The following is a 24,152-nucleotide window of genomic DNA, read 5'->3' as shown; positions in this document are numbered from 1 at the left end:
TGGACGTAAAGAGGACCAGAGACAGAGATGAAGTGAGGGACAGGAGGGGAAAGATGGGGGAAGAACAAGATGTTTAAAAATCCCCAAAAGAAGAAAAGAGAAGGAGCGAAACGGGTGCAGGCAAACAGGAGAAAGAGAGAGAGAGGTTGGTGGTTGGTGGATTAAGTCAGTGAGAGAGGATTAGTGTCAGTTTTGGTTTGGTAGTAAATTCACATCCACGTCAGTCACCACTGGCTGCTGCTGACACACTCACACTGCTGATTCACTTTTAGCTCAGAGATCCCACACTGAAACATCACCGCAGAGGAAACTGGACCGCGGGAAGAGGAGGTAAGCTCTTTCACTCTTCTGACTCTCGTGGTTTGACCGTTTCTAAATAGACGCTTGTGACAAACATCAGAAACTGAACATGCACGACCTTGCTAGTAGCACTATGAGGCTGTACATCAGCATGGATGCCCTTCGACCCAAATGCTAACATGCTCACATTTGTTTTTTTTGTTTTTTTTATGAAGATCTTGTTCATTTACATCCAAACAACCAAGGACTTGTTAAGGAGACGGGGGTTGAGGTATATACAGACTGCTTTATAGGATAATACCATAAAGCAGTGATTCCTTTTGTCTTACGAACCTCTACAAGCCTGCCCGATGAACTGTAGGACCCCCTCATCGACACCACCAATCACACTTCAAATGTGTTAATTGGGATTCTAAACTCAATGTTATTTAACACTAGCATTTATTTCAAAGTCTGTGATGATGAGCAGTCAATGATTCGGTTTGGTTTTGCAGCCTTTTTCCCATTTAGCCAAAACATTCAAAACTAACCATTTTAACCATGTTTACGTTAGCTTGGGACACTTTAATGAACTACTGTATGAAATGACTTGCACTATACTGTATATTTCCCTACGATCGGAATAGGAGAAGCAGTGATAAAAATGATTACAATGACAGAAGATGATTGATAAATGAGTCGTCTTAGATTTAAAAAAAAAAAAAAGTTAAAAGTGTTGATTATGGTGGCTGACAGAATAAAAGTTTGACAGCTAGCTGTTGTATGAAGTTGACTGCTGACAGAATGAAGGACGTGCAGTACCCTCCTTCTTACACACAGTGTGCTATTTATGTTCCCAGTGAAACGAAACGCAAATCCAGCGTTGATATTTTGGTGCAGCACAAGGGGCTTTCTTCCACGTTTTCGCTGGTTTACAATTTTCCGAGACCATGATGAACCCAACTGCACTGAGAAAAGCGGAACAGCACAACAGGGGGTGTGTTGTTGAAGAAGCACCCCTGCAGTGCAATTTTGGTGTTCATTTTTTAGGTGAACTGAGCCTCTTCCAGCTCAGACCAGGTCTCAGTCTGTCACCACCTTGAGGTGTTGAAGTCTGGACTGGTGCCAAGAGGGTGAAGTTATAAAGAATTTGTCAACTAGGAACTCAAACCTTTTCCCTTCTTTTTGGCTCTCGGTGCCAAATTGTGAAAACAATTTCTGAAACTGGTCCAGTAATGAATGACATCACATCAATCAGCAGCAGTTTCTACCCCATCAGTGTGCCTCCACCAGTGCTTGTTCCTGCCACTGACACGCTCAGATTCTTCATGTTAAAGAGGATCCATAAACCGAAACAGAAGTCCGACCTAGTCTTCATGCGATCTCAATCACCAAGTCAGAGTTTTCCTTCCAAAATATATTTAAATTCTGCATTCAAATAAAAATATAAAGGTTAGGAATATGTTTCCAGCTGACCCTGGTTGGGAATCACTGCCTAAAGACTTTTTTCATGCAGTTCTCTCAGTTCATCAGAATTTGTCTTTTTGCCGAGATCAGTCCCAGCAGATGGGGCAAATGGGAAAATTGACATGTAAGACTTTATTGCGGCATAAAAGCCCTGCCCCACAACCATTCCAGCATTTAGGAGAATTATCCTCCATGATGGAACATGTAATGGGAGTATCATAAGCTATGCACACAATTTTATACTAAAGAGAGACATAATTACCAATTTCCATATATTTTCCTGAACTGCAATAGTTAATGAAGTGTTCAGATCGCATTTGATGGGTGGCTCATTATTATTATTATTTTTTATATGAAACAGTCCCAGGATTTCAATAACTGTGTCAAAGACCCTGTTACCATTTGGCTTCATCAATCCGGACATATCCACCTGTACTTTTGCTGGCCACTTGTGATCCGATCACGCCAGGTCACGTATGTCTGGATTGAAATAGCCAAATGGAAACAGCCTTTATGACCCTCTGAAGATGCTCTGACGTGAGCTGTTGACATTTGATGACTTGTAGGTCTAAATGAAGTGCTTCCTGGAGTGTAAGTGGAAACGGAAGCAGAGCCAACATAAGAAGCTAAAGTGGAGTTGAAACTAATTAGCCCACATTAAGTAACCTTATGCTGTAAGAGGAAGTACTAAAATAACACAAGCAGTGTGTAAAACGTTCTCCTCTGTTTTCTGCTGTTGTTTGTCTCTCGATCTGCGATGGGATGAATATTTAATCAGTCAATAGACAAATAATGATTCCTCATTTTGATTATTTGTTTTTTGTTTAATATTTTCTGCACAAATGGCAAAAAAAAGAATGTAATTTCTCAAATATAAAGACTTCCTGTTTGTTTGTTGGTTTTATATCATATTAAGTTTGATACCTTTGGAGTTTGGACTGTTTGTCACACAAAACAAGACATCTGAAGTCGTTACCTTGTAGTCATCTTGGAGAAACTGAGATGAACATTTTCTGGGAATAATTTTAAGTTGCAGCCTTAAGCACAATAGGTTTCCTGACAGAAAACTTGATTTATACCTGCAACTACCAATGATGTCATTTTGACAACTCTTGGATATAGCCAGATAGAAAGATATACTGAATAATTTAAGTCCATAGAAATGTATAACTTTCCAAGTTACGACATCAAGACTATATCATCTATTCAGTACTGCCATCCTCTAACATAATATTTTCCTTTAAATTACTTTAAGTTGAATATTCCACACGTTTGGTTCATATGATGCATTAAAAACATTTTTTTTTATTTACTTGACTCTTATGAACTTCAACATGTTCTTCATTCTCCTTCAAGTACTTATTTTACTTTGACATGTTATCTCAGCATGCAGTGAGAGTAAAACCTAACAATGGCAAAATCTAAAAGCCAAACAGGTAACATATTGTTGATGTAGCGAACATAATACTGTTGTGAACCATTGTAAAGTGTGACTTTAACAACCTGCATTGCCTGCACCCGCTGGCTGCTGTGTAAAACAGGTTGAATAACATTAAATTATCAAAAAAAAGTATTTTCCAGTTCTGCATGTAGGAAGATATATTGTTGATTCAAGTCTAAATAAACAATTCACAAGCAAATATGTAAATGACACTGCAACTCCGTCACACACTTTCATCTATATTTAGATGGATCTCTTGAGCGGGACACTCAGCTCACAGGATGGACAGACAGACTCAGATTAAGGCTTCCATGTATTCAAAATGTGTGGTCCACTGTATATTATTTCACAAGCAGTAGTGCTAGATTATTAAATATTAATTTGGATCTGGGAAATCTAAATTTTCCCAATAGAATCATTAAAAAAAAAAAAGTCTTCTTAGATCTTTTGTGCAAGCAGCTCATTATGACCCACAGTTAAATTTCAGAGTTAAACAACCTTCAGTGGTTTTATAAATAACACCTCAGAGAGGTGAAGGGTTCCATTGACATCTGTATAATCACAGTTTTTCCTTGTTAGGAACAGATTTGTTGGGTTTATGGTTTAATACAACAGTGGACTTGGGTGTAAGAGACCTTTGTTCACTTCCTGTTTCCAACCACCATTTGGGGCAGTCTTTGCTAGAATGTGTTCAAGCATTTAGCCAAGCATTCCTGTTATGTTTTATTTCTGCCTGTTGTGTGGTTACCCGCTCTGATCTCTTGCCTGTTATGTTGACTAGGATCTCTACTCGCTCTCTGGTTTTGTTAGCCGATCTTACCACCAACCTGCCGCCCCGCCATCAAGCCACCATGAATCATTCCTGCCTGCTTGGTCACAGTCTGCATTTCTTCTCCCTGCTTTCCTGACAGTCCAACATGACAGATATTCTGAAGTCTAATCAGTTGATCACAAGAGCAGGCAACAAAGTCAATCATCCAAATCATGGCCCTACATTCATTTGTACATATTAGTTTGATTCTGAAGAAAGTGTCTCCTTTCATTTTTGACAGACCTTGGTCATCACACCGAAGCTCTAGGCAGTGATCAGTTATATACCTGTCAGGTGCACTCTCTTTCAGTTTCAGCTCCAAACGACTGGTTATATCGTGTTCCCTACTGTTTACCTAAGGTAAAATGTTTTTGCAGTCAAAACTCAAATGTATCATCTTCTTTTGTATGTTGCAAAGAAGTATTATGATGGTAGGAGTTCAGTACAAAGTCACTTATTCTATTTAATTTATTTTCAGTGGCATAAGCCTTTCCTTCCTCTTCGGTGGATCTCGACAATCACCATGAGACAAGCCATGGAGGATGGTGAGAAACACGCACACACATCCCTGAGTCAGCTTCTGTTAGAACCTTTTAGGCTTGACCTTCATTGACTGTATTCATCGTTTTGTGTACTTCGGTTCAGTTTTAATCCTAAACTCAGTTCTAAATCCTAACCCGAAGATTAATTTGAACGTAATCTCATCCAGAACCTAATTCCGATAGTATTAGTGTCTCTCTGCGGGGTCATGGCTTCGCTGTAATGTTAATCCCGTCTGGACAAAACATGTCTGTTTTTCACCTTCTGTTCTGGAGAAATTTGTAGCCTTAAACATCTGCTGTGATGTTATTAGACACAGTCACTCTCCTGCAGGTTGAAATCTGTTGTTGACCAGTGTAGTGCATTATATTTGACCATATTAACCCTTTGAACCCACATTTCATCCAAATTCCCACCCTACCTTCTTGGTTGAACAAGTATTTCATCATAGAGATGCAGCGCATATCGTATTAACTGCATGACTTTCACTTTCCAGCAATGTCAGTGCCTCGTCTTTGTGACGAAGTATGCCCTGAGAGTGACTTCCTGGTTTGCATCCCTGGACACTCGTAGTCATTTATGACATTTATTTCCCATCGGGAACTAAGCCTGTATTTTTTTTCAAAATGCTGAGTCATACAGTGTCCCACAAACTTGGTTCGGATATTGTCAGATTGTAGACAATCTCCCCTACACAATTATAAAAAGATATCTCTACTGACAATATTTGATGGTGAGATATGTGTAAAAACATAACAATTTCATAAGAATTTTTTTTTTCCCTTGCTATAAAGGATAATATAAATACTCTCAAAGTATTATAATATAACATGATGAAAGATGTTGATAGCCTAGACTGTCCTGAAACAAACAAGATACAGCATGAATGGGTAGCTCCTTTAATGGCCAAGATATGGATTTAAAAGTGAAGGTAGTGAAAGTACCCTGAAAATAGCTTTGGATTCGAAGGGTTAAGGCTTCAGCGCTAAACTTCTTTTGATTTTTGGTGGTAGCGATTATCATGTTTGACAAATATACAGTTATAATGTATGAATGAATTCAAACACTTTTTGAGACACTTTCCTATGAGAACAATCGTCCTGTTTTCCTTAATCTTGTAGGTTGCGTCAGCTCATTGCACACTTTTAATCAACCGTACGGATTACTTCCAATAAAGTTATTTAAATGGGATTATTGCATCCTCAACAGTGCAGAAAAAAAGAGAAAGGCAATGTTACAATTGAGTTTCTTAAAGTAAGAAAAAAAAAGGGAAAACATAGAACAGCCGACGCATCGCTGGAGGATGCAGGTCCAAGACTTCCAAGACATGTACATTACTGCCATTAAAAGTGTTTTAATATTTCAATTAGCTGACTATACTTTGTGCAGTTTGGTCCATGAAGCAGTCCCCCCCCCCCCCCCCCCCCAATAATTATGAGGTATGTTATTGTCCAACGACTCAAATAATTCTGAGGGATACAAACTACCTATCATAAACTGAAGTGGAAAATAAATTTCAGTAGTCATCCTCTCAGGGGCATGAATGTTTGAGCCACGTCCTGGTTATTCATCCAATTCTAGTTGAGATATGTCATTCTTTTTTCGAGTGTTGGACCAATTGGCAGACTCATATTGCCATCTGTGAAGCCAACATGCTCCCTTAGCTCATAAAATGTTCTTTACCCTCCTAAATTGGGTGCAATCATTTATCCATGCATTTTTATTTTCTATTGTGTGTGTGTGTGTGTGTGCGTGTGTGTGTGTGTGTGTGTGTGTGTGTGTGTGTGTGTGTGTGTGCAGGAGTCAGTGAGGTCCTGTCCAGTGTCATGGAAGATGTTAGTCAAGCTGTCAGCAGAAACATTGGTGGTGCTCAGCTTCTGCATGAGCTGCTGAACTCACCGTGGATATGCGCCCTGCTGAAGGTACCTGGTTCGACAGTCCTGCTCTAAAACAGACCCAACATCTGTCTGTACGCTGCTGATATCATTTTCTTTTTGCCGGTCCAGATTTATGAGTGCCTGTTGCAGTTCCAGAGACTGCCACCAAGCCCCTTTCTGCCTTATGCCTCAGGACTCTCACGTGAGGTGTATATTTACAAACACACGCACACACACACACACACACACACACACACACACACACACACACACACACACACTTGTGGAAGAAGTATTCTAATCTTTACTGGAAGGAAATGTATCAATACTACAAAGAACTAACTATTGATGATACCTGACTATATCTGGGCCAGATAAATCAGGGCCATGCAAACTGTGGTCTGTGCACTGTGTACAGCCTGTTTAAAATATTTATATGGCACGCAAGAAGATGCCTGTCTCGATACAGTTTTACTGTTTTCACCTTTAACAAATGTGGTTATGGACCTGCTTATGTCTGCTTGTTATTTTTTTAATGGCATCATAAACAGACCCATACTGTTTTACTATGTTCATCTAATACCACAATAGAGATGCACGTGATTAGTTTATTCCATATATATATTTATATAGATATATATATAGTCAGACAGCTTATATATAATATATCTTTTAACATTATGAGTTATTTGTAGCTATTCATTGAAAAAAAAAATACTTTGTGTGGCCCTTTAGCCCCCACAGATCTCCCTGTCTAGCCCTCTTGCTATTCAGTTTGAATTGCCCTGTATTAGATGCTTCAGCATCAATTTATTTTGAATGCTGCTCAAGGTGGAGCTAGTTTTAACTACTTTATATACAGTTAACAAGTGTAGACTAGTGGTTTCAAACCTCGTGGTTGGGCCCCTGCAAAACTAAACCAAGCGGTTGTTAGAAGATCAGTGGTGGGTGAAGAAGAAAAAACATTCTGACATAAAAATATTTCAATTCCTTAAACCTAAAACCTTTTTCTTCCAATCCTTGCTTTTTCATGAAATACTGAATAACTTTACTTCTTTGGGCATTGAACCATGTGAGAAGAGAAATGTTGGAACTGTTCCTACACATCTGATACTACAGAAATAGATACGCTCACAAGACAATGGGATCCACTGGTTTGATCTTTAACTATGTGTGGGTTCTTATAAGATGATGGAGTTTATTGTTAAATCTTAATCAGCAAAGTAACCGGAAACTCCAGCTGCCATTTAAGTGTTGTAAACATACACATATTTCCCTCTGAAATGTAGTCTAGTTGATGTACACTGTGACAAAATGATATAAATTCAAGTAAAGTACAAGCACCCCAAAACTGTACTTTAGTACAGTGTGTGAGGTTCAGCTGATTTGCTCATGTATCTTGTACACATTAGCAGGTTCCCAGGTTGCATGATTTGAGACCCTCAGGGATTCATTCTATTCAAAACTGAATAAAGACAAAGGCAGAACTAGACATTAAGAATATTAAATGTAAAGTTACTTCAGTCATGCTTGGGCTGGTTTGTGTGAAAACTTTTATTTCCCTCTGAGAAATAGTTTTACAAACACCTTCAGCTGTTCTGATGGTGTTTTCAGATTTCTCAAACAAAGTCACGACTTGGGAACAGTTTCCGTCCAGATGGTTAGAAGAGTCTTTGAAATACTGTCATAAAAACAGGTGCTTTAAATCACCTTCTGGGTTTGTCAAACATCGGCTGTTAATGATATGAAAACGATTTTTAAAAAAAAACATGATTTACCCCTTAAAGCTAAGCTCAGTTTCAAGAGCATAGACACATTAGATTTATTAAAATATAATTCGGTGTCTTTCAACATGTACATTTTCCATTCCTGCCTGTCTTCCTGCTTGTTCATAAGATCATGACTGTAATACAGAAGTCTCACCGTCCTTCAGCTGAAGCCAGAGAGCTCTACGCCCTCCTCAGCTCACCACATATCCAGGTCTGCATACTCATTTAAGATTAATTTCAAGCCTCTATGTAACTCATATCTGATGCTCTGCTAAATCACTTTTAAACTGTCTCTGTGTCTGTCAGGCCCTCTTATCAACCCACGACAGCGTAGCACAGTCAGACTATGGACCTCTTTTACCCCCTCTGCCTGATGAGATACCTGAGGATGAGGAGGCCATGAGGATCGTTTGTCTTGTGAAGAACAATCAGCCACTGGTGAGACAGAAGCAATGTTTTAGTTCTCATTTTTAACTCTGTAATTCCGTACAATGCAAGTAAAGGTCTGCTTGTACACTTTCATCAGTTCACATAAAGCCCTTGGATGTAGATTGTCTCTGAGTTCATGGCATTTTTCAAATATTTGTAATGGTATTTGTCCGTAGAAAGGTACGGTATGCACTTTGCTACCTTCTTGGACTCCTAGTGGGCAGAGGTGTGCTTTGTTGTGTTTTGGTAACACCAGTCAGAAATGATCAAGTGTGACACAAAGAGGCGTTCAGGAGGAACATGAGTGGTATCAAGCTAGTGCAGCTTCACCAGCCCACCAAGTAATAATTCAATAAACCTATCACTGCCTTGGAGATAATTATTTATATTCTTTAAAATATAGTTTTTAAACCCCAAAAGCTCAGTTTCTCATTTTCCGTTCACTAAGAGTGGAGAAGAGCGCAGAGGAAGTGTAGGAGATGGGGTAGGAGTGAGCCGCAGCCGCTGGAGCAGCCTTCGGCGCCTCACATTGGAACGCCTCGTCCCAGCAAGGAGGGCGTGGTCAGGGGAGGAGCTCAGGGCCATGGAAGGTGAAACCAGGCTCCCGTCCCTCCCCAGAGGAGGCCAGCCCCGCCCCTTTCTTCCTCGCTATCAGTCAACAGGAAGCTGCTGTGTGTGCCCGCAAACTACAGAACTTTGGAAGAAAGGGCTCAACAAATCAGCTCCCGCTGTCTTTAGTCCTGCCACCTGCACTGGTAAGAGGAGGAAGAACAGAAGAAAATCACGAATAATCTGTCCATTTTTTCATTCAGTCATTTTTTTTTGTGTGCATTCAGGCCATTTCACCAAAGGAGCCATGATGTGTTTTCACCAATACATCCAGCGGTTCATCACATCTTTCGTCCATCCATTTTGGTATTTGCTTATCCTTATGTTGGACTGTCTTGTCATTCATCCACCAAGAATCAGATGGCAACAACCGGTTCATCCATCAGTATCTTGGTGGCATCACTCTGTTCCTTTGCTATTCTGATCATATTTTTCATCTTCCCACCAGTTGGATCCATTTGAACTTTCCCTGCTTGCTTTGAGCATCAATGTTGTGTTTGGCATTGATTTTTGCAAATTTCTTTCTTTTTTTCTTTTGCTTCCCTATTTGCCGGTTCATTTTCAGAGAACCCCAAAGCAGAAGAAGGCGCCTCTACCGGAGGGAGTAGTGATGACTACGCTTACCCTCCTCCTCCAGTCCCAGCCTACAGTTTCAGCCTTCCTAATTCTCCCATCTTGTACAAAAGGGGTGTTACTGGAGGACAATCAAGAAACATTCCTACACCAGGCTGGACCCTGTCTTGTCCTGACATGAACCCTCATAGAGTCCACACTGCACCTTCTAGTTCTAGTCCGGCAACTCAGAGATCTGCTCGGCAGCAAGGGGTTAGCACCCTCCCCACCCCTGACAGTCAACATGGGTTTCAAACTGGACCTCATAACAAATGCCAAGAGGAGCCTCTAAATCGTTCGTTGATGCTCCACTACTCTACTGCTCCTCGTCATAATGAACACCATAACCAACCAAAACAGACCCAAAATGAGCAGCGACAGCAGCTGCCAAAACACCATCGACCTCCTGAGCTGACCAAACAGTGCAGCGTGGATGAGCTTCGGTCCACTGTTCAGACGGTTGCAAGCAGTATTGAGCACAGTAGTCAGGACGTACGTCACCTTGGCCAGAAGATGGTGGCGGCAACAGAGATGATTACCGACAGCGTGGAAGATAATGCTCAGGCACTCAACCTGCTTGCCGAGGTGGTTGACAAGCTCCAGGGGCTAATTGTGGCTAAAAAACAACCAGAATCGTCACCTCCACGCAGGCCTAAGCAGCACAGATGTCCCCCACCTCCTCCAAGGGTCTCCTCGTTATCTCCAAAAGCTGTCCGCAAACCTCCCACACCATACCCACAGCTCCTCTCGCCCTCTACTTCTTCCACCTGCTCCTCTTCGTCTTCATCCACATCTGCCAGTTCCTGCGCAGATGGTTTCGCGACGTCTGGGAGTCCAAAGCGATTGAATGGGGGATCCAAAAGGATGATGGCGGGTGTTGGTGTTACCCAGAGGGCAGGTGGTAGTGGCAGTAATGGACAGGTGAAGTTCAACAATGGAGCAAGACAGTTACAAGACAGTACCAGCACAGGCTGCCTGAAAACTAAGATGAAAAAGAAGAAAAAGAAGTAGCCAAACTGAAAACCAACCGTCTCCTCTCTTGCCTCCTTTAGTATTGGAAATAGATTATGAAACTAACTCAAATACTTCTAGTTCTTGAACTTTTTGAGCACAAAAACGTTAAAAGGACATAATTCACAACTAGGAATCTATGCTGATGTAAAGCTACAGAAGCATTTGGATGTCAACTATTAGGATTTTTCTCCATATGCCAGCAGCAGAATTTAGCAATTGTTCGACAACAAACTTCCAAGAGATTTTTTTCACGGGATTTTGTCACAGGCAACAGAAAATAACTTAAAGGTACAAAGAAATGACATTCTCTCAATCCGCCTTTCCCATTTCATCCAGCCATCCTTAAAATAATGACCATTTTCATACTTTTCATAAACTCTGTCATTCTGCTGTCTTTTTTTTTCCATCATCAAAGTTATAGAAAAGAGAAACAAATCTGAGCCTTAGTAAACACCACTCATCTCAACTCATTTGCATAGAAACATGGTAGCAAAACTTCATGTCCTGGACGAAGGACTTTTTAGGCTTGTGTACGGGCAGCGGTGTCAAAGGCTGCAATAAGATTCAATAGAAATATTTCAGAAATGTTGTCTGTCTAGATTAATATTTTTACAAGTTATAATGAGAGCTGTGTCAGACCTGTCTTGCTAATAAATTTCATGCAAACCGGTATTTTCTAGAGATTTGTGCAGAATATTTTTCAGAACCACGATGATAAAGTTTCATGATCTGCTTAAGATTCTTACCTCCCAATAAGCTTTTAACAATGCCCGAGGCTTGGCTCTAGTGCTGGCCAGTCAGTTGGTTTGTACACCACTTTGGTCCAGTCTAAAATAACTGTCAAATATGGTGCCATGGTAAATTGTTTGGACATTAGTGTTCCCCAGAAGATCAGGTTTGCTAACTTTGGTGATCCCCTGATTTCTTGCTTTTTAGTGAAATGTCTTGGACTGCCTTGAGATGCACAGGCAATGAACCCAATGAACCCTTTTGTTATCCTTCGATATTTCAACCAGTGCTGTGCTACCACTGGTTGACTTATGTGCTTTTGATTGAAATGTTTTTACAACTGTTGGATGTATTGAAATTAAATTTTGTCTATTAATGTCCCCCACGGAATGACCTGTTAAGACTTAATTTGTTAATATAAATATCAATCTGTCCAACACTGCTGGTGTGGTTGTAGGCTCTTACTTCAGTTATTTCTGCCATTCTATTTGTCTTTGCTCAAGAATTTATGTGTTTATGAAGGGTAAAAGTCTATTATTAAATCATTTATTTTTTCCTTATGGCTTACTGAATGTGTATAGTTTTTGATGGCCAGCAGGGACAAAGTATCACACAAGGCAGAAATCAAAAGCTGTATATAACCAAGGCTTGTTTAAATGACAGGCTGTGGACAGGATTTCAGCTTTTGCCTTGAGGGTTTCCTCCATTAATTGTTTTCATCCTGTCCTCAATGTCTAGCCCTTTTCTATTAATATTCTCATCTCCCCTCCTTGTACAGTTTATACTGAGCTCTACCAAAAGCTGGTAGGTTGTTAAATTTGACAAAACTGTCTGTCAGGGCGCGACTATAAAGAGGGACGAGGAGACAGGAGACATCTACATTGCCCGGGTGATTTATGGAGGGCTGGCTGACCGCAGTGGTGAGATAAAACTTTATAACACCATAAGTAAGTGTTTGTGTGTGTGTGTGTGTGTGTGTGTGTGTGTGTGTGTGTGTGTGTGTGTGTGTGTGTGTGTGGGTGTGTGTGTATGTGTATGTGGGGGGGGGCGACTTGCAATATCATGGTTTAACATGAGTTTTTGTGTATGTCAGGACTCCTTTATGCTGGTGATCTTTTAGTGGAGGTGAATGAGAATCCAGTGTTGGGTCTGGAGCCAGAACAGGTCATCCAGATACTGGTGAGTCACTCAAGGGTAAAACAAAATCTCTGTGTAGCCTACCGTCGTTTGCTTTCTAGGGCTCTATTTTTGTACCAGCACAAAGCTGCTTTAAGCTCAGATCCAAGCGTATTTGCAATTTGATACTGCGCAAGGGTCTTTTTTCCACACTTGTGTCAAGTTGTTATTTTCGTGACTCAAAATCAACTCAGCCATGCCGAGATAGGTAGAACGGCGAAACAAGGGATGAGTCAGCCAGCTCAAACCAGGTCTAAGTGGAATGCAGCCGACTCAGGTGTGTGTTTGTGGCTTCAGTGGGCAGAGCGCACATAAACAGACGCGTTTGGTGGATGTCCTACGTATTTCATCCTGCTTATATAAATAATTGAAAAAAAGATTTCTTAAACGCAACCTTCTGATTCAGTTAATTGTATAAAAAAATTAAGTTGACTCAGCTGATTCAGTAGCCAATCTCAGCAACTACTAATGAATTGCAATTAAATTACACATAAAGGGGGTAACAATTGAATAGCATCTTCACCTACTCATCTGGTTTAGTATCTATCCAGCCGTTCAAGGCCGTGGAGTGTGACACTGCATCATTTACGCACAAAAGGTGAGGACATATTACGCACAACTGCTTCGGCCTTTAATTATTAATTGGAAAGTAAGTAATGCACACTCATAGCTGCCAATGGAATTAATGTATTAATACCAAAACATCAGTGGCGTTTCAAGCACATTGCTTTTCATCAGTGTTTTTAATAAACAAAAATGTATCTGGAGCTTTGAGTGTATGTAATTTACTGATGCTCACTCCTCAACATCTTTACAGCACCAGATTTTAGCATATTGGTTTAGTGTTCTTTCTTCCCTTTGACATTTAATTAATGACAAAATAGCAAATCAAATTTTTAATTAGATTATCCATGTTTCCAAAGCATTACCTGACATGCCAACCTCCTTTCTTGGTCATTGATGTTTTAATTGGCCATGATTGAAGCTGGCTGGGACACCTTTGGATTATCTATTCCTCCTCTTTTAATACTGCGCTACAATTCACTTACGTCTGTGTTCACCATATTACCAAAAACGTTGGTCACACCTTCGTTTGCTCGCAGTGCGCAAAACTTAGACGTGCGTTTGCGTTGCTCCGAGATTGATTAGCCCATCGTGTCAAGGGCTCAACAGCTAAGGTCCAAAAAAGTTGTTTGAATTTGAGGTCAAGCTGTTTTTCAAGAGAAATGGATTACTCTTAAATCTTAGTATTGAAGAGACAGCTAAATGAATTTGAATCAAGTAAGGAAATACTTTGTAGCTCTGATGCAGATTACGTTGAAACCTGGCTTCCCCCTGACAGGTCAGGTAGACCCTATGATGTATTGTAATAATTTTTTTTTGTCTTTGCATTTTACTCCCTGTCAGACCAATTCCCAAGGCACCATCCTATTTAAAGTCATTCCAAACCCACCCCAGGTCAGCGGCAGCCAGAAGTCGGTACGAAACACCCACGTCTTCACCTCACCTCTCATAATGATGTGCTGTGAATCACATTAAATTCACTGTAAATATCAACATAAATATCCTTGTAGAATTTAGGAGCTGATTCACTTGTTCAGCTCACGGTAGGCTTCTAGTTTAGGTTCTTTTTTAAACAAGTATATGTTGTTCAGCAGGCAACTGAGAAATAATGCCTGCAAGATTTTACAGTCTAATCTCTCCATATATAAATTACTGTACTATTGCAATTCCTTACATTTTAACACACTGTTTATGGTACAAAGATATGTTAAATCACCAACTCCACCATAGATGTTATGTCTTATTGTTTGTACTTCCATGATATTGTAGGTAATTATGTTGATGTTGTCTTGAGTGTTCAGGAGCTCGAAAGCTAAAATCGTTCTGCCTTTCACACGCTGTCTTTGGATTCACCTGATTTTGTGTTGAAATATTGTATTTATTTATTCTCTCTCTCTCTCCTGCTCTCTTTTTTCCTCCTTCAGGTGTACATGAAAGCGATGGTGGACTATTGCCCCCTGCAGGACCCCTCCATACCGTGCCCGAATGCAGGGATGGCATTCAGCAGGGGAGACCTGCTGGAGGTGGTTGACCAGTCGGACGGACAGTGGTGGCAGGCCAGGAAGCTGCCCTACACTGCGTCCTACGCGGGTCTGATTCCCTCTGCCAGCATGCTGAAGAGGTGACACACACACTCACACAGGCTGAAGACATGCTGCACTCACAGGCTGCCACCAGAGGGAGCACTTAGTTCACACACCTAACGTGATGCACTCAACAGTAGATTATAGGAAGAAAAACATTTACCGTTATCTTTCCCAACACATTTTAAAGGATCATTTCACTGTTTTTGCACCTTTTAACTAACTGATTAAAAATCCTTCATATTAATTGACTTCCCCAAATTTACAATAATAATGTCAGACAGAATACCAGATACTTTAAATACATGAAGCTGATAATACTTGTGTACTTTTACTGCTGATACTTTAACTACATGAAGCTGATCATACTTGTGTACTTTTACTGTTGATACCTTTAAATACATAAAGCAGAACTTTTATAGGATTTTGAATGCATATATGTTACCTGTAACATATACTTAAAGTATGTTTACATTATGCGATTGGTACTTTGCAAAAATGTTATAGTCTTAGTTTTATCATCATATTCTGGTTGTTTTCCATCGTGTCTTTCTCTCTGTGTCTCCAGTAAACACAGGGAACAGTGGTGGTGTCAGCCATTACCGGGTCATACCTGCATTAGACCCTGTGAGGACTCGTCCTTGTTATCACGAACTGTAACTTGTATTAATGTGCTTACCTGGCAGTTTAGCATCATTTGAACTCTGCAAGATAAATGTGTCAAAAGGCACTTTACCTACTTGCAGTGGTTCTTTTGCTGCAGCTCGTTGATGACATTTCATGTTATATTCTAGACAATCAGCTGGATAATCCAAAATTAAGTAATAATTACTTGTAGCCTGCCGTAGCTGCTCCGCCCTGAGCAGCTACGGCAGTAAAATGTTGATTCGACATGAATCAAGCATCAGTTATAATAATCTAATAATATTATATATAAACTCCACAGGGAGTGCTTTGAGTCATATTTTAACTTAAGCCTTCCTCTTAAAACTAACACACTGCAGAGAAGTTACTTCAATCACATCATATCATGTCAGTTCCTGTCAGTGTGTGTCTGTTAGGTTTCCCTTGTATTTCCCAGCTGTGTGTAAATCTCTGTACAGCGTTGTGGATGTTATGTAAAAACAACAACATTTGAACTGTTTGTTTCCTCCCTGCTGACCTCAGTGACCCTGGCTGATGACGGTGGGTTTAACACCTTGACACATGAATAATACATGTAGCTTAGTTGTAACAGTGTGTGCTATAGCAGGTTGTTTGTATTTATTTGATTCAGTGGTTTAGAACATATTTCTTGTGAATTTGGAGATTAATGGGTCTGTTGTTGTTTTATTGTACAGTTAAGTCACCTGGATTCACAAACTTAAATTCATTTAGATCCAGCAAAATTATCTATTTTTGATCAGTTCCATTATTTTATCGCACAGACTCAGAGCAGCCTCCATTGCCGTGTTTGTTTTGCTGCAACCTTCATTTCTGTTTCTCTCGCTGATTTTCTGCTGGGTAAGCTCCTCTGAGCCTCGAGGGCAAAACATTCCTACATATTCATCTCTTTTTAACGTCTATAAAACAGCAAATAGGAACACATTTTTCCCCATAGTACATACAATGCATGAATTAAAAATTGGATTGGCTATTGTACTTAAATGTTTACTATTTGTTTCCAGACTGTGTTTGAACGTGTTGATTTATCATTTTATTCCTACATTACCTAATTTAATTTCAAATAAGTCAGGAAGAAAACCACAGAGAAACCTTGTTACACCTCCTATAGTGTGTTTTAAAACTCCAACAACAGACATTATGAAAGAACAAAAGTTGTATTTGGGATGTCGGAGAGGAGCTGTGATTCTTTGAAACTTGTCATCCAGTCCACTGTTGTGTCAAAGAGTGTTATACACGCGTCAGTCCACTAGAGGGCATCGTGTCAGTGTCATGTTTTGCTTCACCAACATTCCTGTAAAAGTACTGACCAGTGTCAAAGTAAGACATAGGATGGGGGTGGTTGAATGGACCAAAGCAATGTGGACTTCTTTAAAGAAATATTCTCCGAACCTCAACCAAGTCTGGTCGAGGTGCCAAACCCTGATCATGTGGCTTTTGTTGCCGACACCTAAAGCACCGTACTTTTCACACCTCGGTGAGGAAAAACGTGACACTGACACGGTATCCTGTAGTGGACTGATGGGATGTCGGTCTGCGTCATCGGTTCAAAATCATATTTATATACAATTGTCGTCCTACTAGGAAACAATGCTACATGTGTTTTAAGCTGCCAAAAGGGGTCTCCTGGACTCCAAACAGAAAATGGGGCTGAAAATCCTGCACAGTGTTACGTAACCAAACAGCGTTGGATGTTTATCACAAAATGGTTTATTCTCTCTATGAAGTCTTCAATGCGGGGTATTAGAGGCACAAACTGTCCTGCTGTTGCTTTCCTAGTAGAGGAGTGTTAAATAATCATCACTGTCCAACACCATGAACGTATGTGCTCATTATTTTGTGAGACAAGCTTCAACTAACTGAAGTGTCTTTGTTCTTTGTTCTTCATTTTCAGAGGATGAGCCAACACATGCTGATGACAAACGCATCATAATGGGTAAAACATTTCAGACATGATGATAAATACAATGTGATGCTCATCATCCATCACTGCAGTGTTAGTGGCTGTTGTTTTTCTCTTCTCCTCAGGTCTGGAAGACATAGATTTTGGTAGGTAAGTTGTGTAAGTGTCTGATTAAAACATTCAACACGTAGTTCAAAACTTTCAAAGTCGAAGACAGCAGATCAGTTACGATTCTTTGTTCTGCTTTCTAATGTTTGACCTGATACACAAAGGATCTCCTGATGAACGTCATTAAACAACTAAATAAAAAGCCATTTTATCTATTACAGTGTTTGGATTTGATGATAATCAACTTAAACTTTGGAATTCTGGTTTCTTCTGTCTGTGTTTGGTCTTTATTTTGCATTTTCAATCCTCCACAGTAATCTATTGTTAATTTCTACTTTATTAATTTGTGTGCTGAAGGAAATCAGTGTTAAATATAATGAAGTGTTTTTACTTCCCACGGAGAGAATAAAGAGCTTGTTTCTTTCCTTCAGATGAGGCTGACTCTGACACCTCTGATGGAATCTACCTGGGTACGACTCGTTTAATATTAGACAGATACTTAATACACTAAGTTTGTACACACAACCATACACACTATACCCCACTATAAAACAATGAATCTAACAAGAATAGAAACTTTTTTATGGGTATTTTTAGGAGTTTGCAGCAGCTTTATTAACGCTGTCTTTGATATAAGTCTCTAAAAAAAATCTGGAATTAATGGCTTCAAGACTTCACTGCTTGTTTATCTACTTTTTTCTTGTTTGTGGTGTATCACACATGAGCACATTTTATAAACCTCATCAATGGACAGTTTGAGCACTGCTGGAAAAGCTGTGCAGGACATCTGGACCTAAATCCATCCATAAACTACGTATTAACATTTACAGCTGCAGACTTATTCAGCATATAAAAATGTATTGATTCATACAGTCTGTTGCTGTGAAAAAGACGTGTAAATGTGTTGTGCCGAGAGAGGATTTTTTTAAAATCAGGCAACGCCAAAGTTGGTATTATTAATGGAATATAACGGATCTATAAAGCATTAGTAAATGGTTTAGTAAACATTAATAAAGCTTATATGTGTAATAATATGTGACAAAGATCCATTCAGTAACTAAACAGTGTTGTTCACCTTCGTCAGCTGGTTTTCGTCTGAGTTTCCGTCTCTGGAGGAGGACGTCCTACAGGAGGAGATGGCAGTCCTGCACCTCCTGCTCACCCAATAACAACGCTCTGTCCAGCCCCTACGAGGAAGTGGCTCTGTACCAGCGGCCCCCGCAGGAGAACCACCGCCTCATCATCCTTGTCGGTGAGAGAGAAAGGTCCACATTACTGCCTGAAACTTGAGAACATCAGAGTGTTTCCTCTCCAACAAAGTGTTTACATTCCCAGCCAGTTTGTCGTAACTCTATCTGAAGCTCTCATTGACTCTGTTCTGCCAACAAATGAACTCAGAACTGTACGACTCAAATGGTCTGAAAGACTTTTCATTGCAGTCAGTTTTTATTCTGCTGGATCTTTTATAAATGAATTCAACCTCACCAACACTTTTAATTAAATAATCCTTAAAGGGAAATTCCCAATTTTCAGTCAGTTTATTAGTAATGCAAAGTGGAATTTACAGCATCTTATTGAGCCATTTGGTTCAGTCTGTGAATAATATGACCGATGACTACATCCTCATGTTACTTATGTACTACAAATCGTTAGTAAGTGGACTTTAAACTAAGATTTTTTTTTTTTTTTTTTTTTTTTTTTTTTTTTTTTTTCTGTCAAATCACTTTAGTTTTCTCTGTTGATACTTTGAGTTGGAAACAAAACTTTTGTTCCAAAGACAATGGAAGATCTAATGAAAAACTAATTTGAAGTTATGGGAAATGTAGTATCCAGTTCGAAGCTTAAACTTTAATTGGCCTTGTTCAGACCATATATATCAGTCCATATATATTTTTTGTCATATCCAGATTGATTTTTTTTAAAGTCTGGACAGACAAAAACTGCATGAAATATGATTATTGCAAATGAGATTTCAATCAGATTTCTACAAATGTGTTACATAAGGTTTCTTGCATTACTCATAACGCAATCCAATTGGCCTGCAGTCTGAACAAATTTGTGATTTAAACTCAGGATGTCTCAACCTTAATTAAACAGTCTTCTTCAGTACCCCTTTAAATATGTGGTGAAGAGTCTAAATGTAACACCTAATATGGTAAATGTAATGTTGTCTGTTAGCGTCCCTTTATTCTTCATCCCTATGGTCTCTGTATCAGTACGTTTCTTTCAGAAGCTCCTACTCTCTCACTGTTTGTACACGTTTCTTGTGTCGTGCATTTATTACCGTCTACATTTGTGTCCTTGCAAGCATCATAAGAGTCCCTCATTTATTATGTCTTGGTCTGATCAGGCGCTTCAGGGGTTGGAGTTAATGAACTGAAGAAGAGACTCATCAAACTGAACCCTTCGACCTTCCAGGGACCCGTACCTCGTATGTGCCCTCCACACATGTAACACATTCATTTTGAAAGGGGCCGCAGAAGTTATGATAAGTTCTCATTTTACAGTAAATGACAGTCACAGAAGGGAATCTACAATAATAAAAACAACAGAAATACCAAATACTTTATTATTTTGTACATATTTTTGGTGTTTGTTATTATATTCATTATTATAAACTGTACGTGAAGATGACTGTAGCAAGGTTTGACATCACCCAAAGGTTTACAATAGAACAGAACAGCAGCTTTCAGCTCATTTTAAAGAAAAGAGTGCCTCACACTGTAGAAACCAATTTTAAAAATAAAAATAAACGTGTCTTCTGAGGAACATTTTATGCGTTATAGTGATTTCCAGACAAAGAAAGAGAAATACCAAAGAGGAGATGGTGACTGCAGCTGTTTTTATGTGTCTGTTGCTGAATTGAGCTGGTTTAAAGCTTTAGTTTACAGTGCTGGACTGTCCTCAGGCAAAGCATGTAATACACATGTCCATCCACTGAAGGAAAGCATCTCTTTTACAGGCATGGTTTTGTCTAGACATGAGCACAACACATATAAGCAGGAAGTCACTGACATTTTTCCTGGGATGGCAGGGTTGGAGTCCGAGAGGTGACAAGGTGTTATTTTGGAGATTTTTTTTTATCTGAACAATAACCACATTTTTGTTTTTTTTAATAAATTACGTGACACTGATACGTCTCACGAGGTAAAGACTTGACAACGGTAACACTTCCCTCTAGTGGACGGGCATGTTTATTACACACTGTGCTGTGACACCAGGTTGCCTCACCATGGTTGACACACACCTTCTCTCTGTCCCTCCAGACACCTCTCGACCAATCAGAGCAGGGGAGCAGACGGGTAGAGAGTACTACTTTGATACCAAAGAGCTGTTTGAGTACATGGTCTGTAACCACAGGTAGGCCTCTGTTTTCTTTTGATCATTTATAGTGTGACTATTAATGTTTACGGTGTTGGATTTAATCATCGTTTCATAGTTTTCTTCTGTGCATGCTGAATGTATGAATGTGTTGTCAGGTTTGTGGAGTACGGGGAGTGGAAGGGCCATCTGTACGGGACCAGCACTGATGCCATCGATGAAGTGCTAAAACAAGGACGCATATGCATCATCGATGTTGAACCACATGTGAGTTTCAGTGCTGATATAGATTATCATATAATGATAATAAACTTAATTTATACAGCTTTTCAAAATAACATTACAAAGTGCTTTCATGGTATTTCCAGGATTAAAACATTGCAGGGTTGAGGAGGAAGAAATAATACAGATTAAATAACAACAATAATAATAATAATAATAAACTTTATTTGTTTTGCACCTCTCAGCTAAGACATGCAGCTCAAAGTGTTTATAGTGAGACAATTGCAGGCAGTGCTTCACATGAAAACAAATTTAAAATGTTAGAATGTAATTAAAATATAAAAATAAAATGCATAAGAACACAAAAATTAAATAGAAGACAACACGTTAATAAAATTAAGTAGAATTGAAATACAGAAAATGGGGTAAAATCTCCAACAATAAATATACAACAGTAATATCAAGACAGAATTTAGAGGCAAAAAAAGACAAAAAAAGTTTTTGTATGCCTCAGATTCCTTCATATCTTCTTCATTCTCAGGTTAAGGGTTGTTTGTGTCCCTTATCTCAAATGAAATGTCTAACGATAGAGCATGTTGAGATTGTAAAGCCCTTTGAGTCAAACTTGTGACAAAAACTTTGGTGTTGATGTTTTATTTTTTTAGAGCATCCAGCTGTTGCGGACGAGGAAACTGAAGCCCTACGTGATTTTCATTAAAGCCCCCAGCCCAGAGAGACTGAGGCAAACTCGGAGAGACGCCCGAATAATCACCAACTACACCATCAACAGAGCTTTCACGGTAAGAGCGCAGAAGATGCTGTAGCTCCCTTTGAGAAAAAAAAAAATCCACTTTCTGCCTTGTAGCTGTTCACAAACTGATCAAGGCAGAAAGTAAAAGAGAGAACTTTCATCACCTGCTCAAAGAACTTGATCACCTTTCTGTTCTTGCAGGAGGAAGACTTTGTGGAGGTGGAGGAGGCGTCCCGGCTGATGGAGGCGAAGTACAAGCAGTTGTTTGACAGCGTGCTGGTGAATGACAACATCCAGGACGCCTGCATTCAGCTCTGCTCCATCATCCAGCAGGCACAGAACGAACCGCAGTGGATCCCTGTCAGCTGGGGCCGAACGGAGGAGTAGCGCAGGACAGGACACCAATGACATGAGAGGAAGAGATGAGAAGTCAAGAGGGGAGAGGAAAGAGCTCGGGGAAATGGAGGTGATGTGAAGCAGGAGAATGGAGGAAAAAGAAGACCTGGAAAGCGAAGATGAGGGTGGAAAACAGAAGGAATTTGCAAGTATAAGGACGGGAAAAAATAATTAGAAATGTAAAAAACTGGTGAAAGTAGCAGAGGAGAAGATGATGTTGAAGTGAAGGGATGAGAGAAGAAGCAAGACCCAGATATGGAGACAAGAGGAGAAGAAGAAGGACATTGTAACTTGATGAAATTAATTTTCAAAAGATCTTAAATTATATGCAGTTTTATTTCTAGAGGCAGATTTAATAGTTAAATTTAACCATTAAAAGTCGTCTAAATTCATTCTCAGTGTTGGCAGGACAGCAGTGGGAGGAAAAAGCTTGTAATTAGCTGAAATATAAAGGAATATTGAGGCTAAAGGAGCGAGATTCATTAGATCTAACGGTGTCATCTCATGTTGACATTCTGTTAAAGGTGTAATCCGTCCGTTTTTCATTAAATAAATCCCAGTTTCTCATCCTGTTTAGGTTCTTTATCCTTTTTTTTATGTGTTTACCTTCTGTAATCACCTCTGCCTGTGGTGTAGTGGTGTTTTGGTGGGTGGGTGTACTGTGGCTTCAAACTACCACACCCCTACCTGCATCAACCAACTGATGACCCCTCCCCCCAACAGCTACCCTGAACTAGGCTATAACTTTTGTGTTTAATTTTAAAGTAATGTAATGTGGAATCTAAATAAGTAAATTTACTGTCATTAAAAATGTAATTGTACTTTCTAATCTGGACAACTTTCTACTGGTGCTTCAGAAAAACTTCGGAGGGAAATGTTTGAAACTTTTTAACTCGTTAAAAAAAAAAGACATGAACTAATAAAATATGTAGCACATATTACATTGCCCAGAAGTTTATAAGATATTTAAAATGTTCTTCTACCCGAACAGCTAAAGCAGAAACACGCTGCCTCCAAATGATTTCATATGATGTTAGACCACAGTTTTGGTCTGCCTGCTTCGCCTTGGTTTGGTTTGTTCTTGGGGTCACTCCCATAGATCTTTTATTGCCTAAATATTCGTGCTTATCTTCACAGGGAAAAGAATTCAAATGCACAGCAGAGCGTCCAAGCAACTGGGAAAAAGATGATGGAAAACCTCTAAAATGGGAAAAAAAAAAAACAACCACAGAAAAACCTTCCTGCACTTCTTTGCAGTCATGTTGGAGAGTTGCTCGATCTTTCTGCCCTGCAGACATGCAGTTTAATCTAAAACCTTTCTTGGACTCCCAGGTCCTTTCCACAGACTCAATAGTTTCTTAATGACATTTCAGACAGTGGAAATCACACCCCTGTTCTGTAGGCATCAGTCCGCTCTTTCTGCATTTTCAGATCCTGAATCGGTTGCTCAGAGGAGCCAATGGTTGCTAAGTGACACCACAACTTTTGAAGAGTCGTAGTTTATCAGCACTGGAAACCTTCTTAGCTGAGAATCCTGATCGTATTTATTCTTATAGATAGCTTATTAGATATTATCAATACAGTTTATGTAACTGTGCATTATACAATTAGTATATGTCATGGTATGGTATATTGAGACTGTCCTCCTCCAGAAAAAACTACCCCATAGGCCTGACTTTAAAGCAGTTTATTGATCCACAGTTACATTTTAAAATTGCAACCTCTACTGGTCATATAAATGAAGACAATCAGAGTCAGGACGATTTGTAAAAACAACATTTACTGTTGCCATGTGAACGATGGTTGCATAATCTTTAGGAAGTGCTAACTTTATTGCACAAGACTTAAAGTTGAATCATCTTTCCCTCATGAAGCGTTTTTTGTGCTT

At 39.6% G+C, this 24,152-nt stretch overlaps 1 protein-coding gene across 1 annotated transcript; it reads left to right on the top strand.

The window, feature by feature from the left end:
• The first annotated feature begins 219 nt into the window (after nucleotides 1–219).
• On the top strand, nucleotides 220–22,822 carry LOC138201521 (MAGUK p55 subfamily member 4-like). Its single transcript, XM_069155077.1, has 21 exons — nucleotides 220–330; nucleotides 4,477–4,543; nucleotides 6,339–6,460; nucleotides 6,545–6,622; nucleotides 8,312–8,395; nucleotides 8,491–8,622; nucleotides 12,416–12,497; nucleotides 12,671–12,756; nucleotides 14,161–14,232; nucleotides 14,742–14,938; nucleotides 15,469–15,527; nucleotides 16,068–16,085; nucleotides 17,458–17,499; nucleotides 17,592–17,612; nucleotides 18,006–18,044; nucleotides 18,659–18,826; nucleotides 19,925–20,005; nucleotides 20,841–20,934; nucleotides 21,054–21,162; nucleotides 21,783–21,917; nucleotides 22,070–22,822. Exons 2-21 carry the CDS (start codon nucleotides 4,522–4,524, stop codon nucleotides 22,253–22,255), a joined length of 1,827 nt encoding a protein of 608 aa, XP_069011178.1. The 5' UTR covers nucleotides 220–330; nucleotides 4,477–4,521; the 3' UTR covers nucleotides 22,256–22,822.
• Nucleotides 22,823–24,152: the final 1,330 nt, after the last annotated feature.

This window comes from Embiotoca jacksoni, unplaced genomic scaffold (genome assembly GCF_022577435.1).
Source record: "Embiotoca jacksoni isolate LCO1_2020_lvr unplaced genomic scaffold, fEmbJac1.0.p SCAF_2, whole genome shotgun sequence".
Taxonomy (NCBI): Eukaryota; Metazoa; Chordata; class Actinopteri; family Embiotocidae; genus Embiotoca; species Embiotoca jacksoni.
Note: the sequence above shows the minus strand (reverse complement) of the source record. Positions and strands in the feature narration are given on the sequence as shown.